This window comes from Trypanosoma equiperdum (genome assembly GCF_001457755.1).
Source record: "Trypanosoma equiperdum strain OVI genome assembly, contig: ctg_647, whole genome shotgun sequence".
Taxonomy (NCBI): Eukaryota; Euglenozoa; class Kinetoplastea; order Trypanosomatida; family Trypanosomatidae; genus Trypanosoma; species Trypanosoma equiperdum.
The window spans coordinates 1-2,861 of record NW_027124584.1 but is presented as its reverse complement, the minus strand read 5'-3'; the positions used below and the strand labels follow the sequence as shown (position 1 = coordinate 2,861).

General features: G+C 43.8%; 1 protein-coding gene across 1 annotated transcript; it reads left to right on the top strand.

Annotated features, from left to right (window-relative positions):
* Positions 1-1,775: 1,775 nt before the first annotated feature.
* On the top strand, positions 1,776-2,234 carry TEOVI_000306700 (Trypanosomal VSG domain containing protein, putative; the record flags this gene model as incomplete). The annotated part of the gene is made up of 1 exon (XM_067226047.1): positions 1,776-2,234. One exon carries the CDS (start codon positions 1,776-1,778, stop codon positions 2,232-2,234), a length of 459 nt encoding a protein of 152 aa, XP_067082148.1.
* Between the last annotated feature and the right edge of the window lie 627 nt (positions 2,235-2,861).

Here is a 2,861-nt window from a genome sequence, read left to right as displayed (position 1 = left end):
GCATAAAAATAAACAAAGAAATTGGAATATAGATTATGCGAGGTTAAAAAACAAAGATAACAGCGGACATCATTGTACACAGGAAAATAATAGATAGGACAATGAGTTATGGAGAAAGTCCATGTTTCAAGCCGAATGGTGTATGTATATTCTTCACAAGGGAGAGATGGAAGTGGAAGGCATATAAGAGCATCACTGCCAATATGATCTCAAGAAGTGTCCGGCGAATGCATTATTTTCAGTCAAGGCATTAAAATTAATATAACTCTACACAAAGCATGGAATTGAGCTGATAAATAATGTGCAATTCATATAAACATTTGTGACTCAACAGAAATAACTACTCCAAGTAAGCGATGGAAATAGACAAAATATCTAATGGTGGAACAAAACCTTGTGAGAACACACAAACAAGAACGAAATGTTGAATCACTACAAGCAAAAAGAACAATGCACAAAGGCAGAGTAGTAAGTACAGGAATAAAAATGTTATCGCATCATGAGATACCGCAGGAAAAGGAACTCTTAGTAGTCCCTATACTCAGTTGAAGTCGCGAAGTTATTATATGGGGTACATGCTTTTTTTGTTTTCTAGAAAGCATGTTGACGTCTAAAATTAATGTTGAATAGCAGAATTAGAAGATTAGAGACAATGTTGTCTATAAGAATGCTAGTGAGTGGAACATAACAGCCTTAAACCAGTAATAAACATTTATCTTCCATACGCACCTGCTATGTTTACAACTTTCTGTATCGTTAGTTAGGGGGAATATAATAATAGTAAAAGGGTTGAGCTAAAAGAAGCAGTTGAATAAATTTTGGAAACAACTCGTTGTTTTTATTAGAGCTACTGTCCCCGCAGTCGGTGCATGTCCAGAAAAAATAATAATAATAACCAATCATTTACGAAGCTGATTTATCTACACTAGTGGCACCAGCCATAACTTAAACTTTTTCGACCACATATCCATAAATAGAACAGATGCTGAAACAAACACTCAATTTTACCCCAACCCGGATACACAAAAACACCACAATTAGTAAATGAGGCGATACTCAAAGGAATGATGCTTACAGCCTGCTGAACGCCAATATACTTAGCCTCAAAACAGCCAGCATAAATTCTATGTGGGAGTTTGTTACGCATAAACAGACCGCGTGACAGCGTCGGCAACAAGATAGAAGTAACGCGCAGCAAAAGAGAAGTGGCTTTGCAAAAAAAAAATTTTTAATATATTAAAGACCGGATATGAGCAGCGACAGCGTTGTGTACATGTGTTTTCAAAGCCGCCGCCAGCCAGTTTTAGCCCCGGTAGCGATCCAAGTAAACATTCTTCAACGGATTACTTTCCAATGGCGAAGAGTAGTGGAACAAAGGATTGAATATGCTAGTCACCGTTGTGTTTTTGGCTTTGCTTATTTCTGCCGAGCAAGCCAGCGCAGCAGACGACGCTAACGCAAAAAAACCTAGCAGAACTAGATGTCCTATGCGACATTGTAAACTTGCGGCAGGCAAAGGACACAGTCTTACCAGCTGTCGAAGATGTCGAAGCAACATACGAAATAATAGAAGCCCTTGACATGTCACTTGCACACCCCGATTGGGCAAAGCAGTTCCCAACAAAGCCGCAAATCGTTAACGCCGACAAAACCCATGCAAAGACAATAACGAGCTTCCACAGTGCCACAAACAGTGGAAAGCTCATGCGAAAGCGAACATTACAGCTCACAGCGAAGGCGTCAGACCTGGGAACAAATACATAGGCGACAGCACAATGCGCAGTGCGGAAGGCCAGGCGGCTCTAACAATAGCCGCGATCACCGAGTACGCTAGGCGGTTAGCGGAACAGCATGCCACAGATATAAAACCAGCCATTGAGGGGGACAAAGCTCACATAGATGGCTTCATAAACAAAGCAGTGTTTGGACAGGACACGGCAGGCAAAACCGACGAAGACCGGTGCATGACCCCAACGGGTTCAACAAGGCAAGACATCTGCAAAGACGATAACGCCACCGACTCCATTTGCACGTCGCTGGCTTGTGTGTGCAGCAAACACTCGGGAACGATGACGATCGACATTTGCTCAGCTCCAACAACCACACGGAACATCGCCGCGGACGCCGCAACTCCTACAACCTACACCAACGCAGGCGATGCACTGATAACCATGTGCGAAGCGTACAACAAAGGCGACCTGACACCAGCGGCGGTTCGGACAGCAGCGGGCTGACCCCGGCAAATGTGGAAAACGTTCGCGGCAGGCGGGAACATCGCAGTTTACATAGGTACAAAAGGAACATTAGCCCACCGCGGCACCCAAGCTGACAGCGCCTGTGCAGAATTCAGCAAATTCACGAAACACAAAACTACCAAATTAGCAGCCGCAACTGGATACGAAGATAACCTAGAGGCTGCAGCGCAAGAAATAGAGAAGACACTGGCCGGTTGTGCGCAGCAAAATAAAGTAATTGCGGAAATGAGCATGCTCAGCTGGCAAGCGGAAGCAGTTTTTAACCACCTCTTATCAACAGTACCGGCACATGTACACACCAGTGGAAAGCTAACGCTAATAACTGGGACAAGCACACTGACGCAAGAATGCGCCAAACACACCAAAAAATAGCAGAGGAATGCAAAACTCTCGACTGCGATAGTGACACTTATATTTTAAAAATGCAAAGCTAAAGCAGAAAAAGGAGAGCAAGCAGGGGAAATCCAAAAGGAAAGGAAAGAAAGAATGCACAGATGGCTGCAAAAAAGAGAAAAATTCTTGCTACGTTTCCAGTTTTGTAGCAAATAGAAAATTTCCCTGGCGACGCCGGCCACCTCAACGTGGTGCCAGGGTCCAGTACCCCGT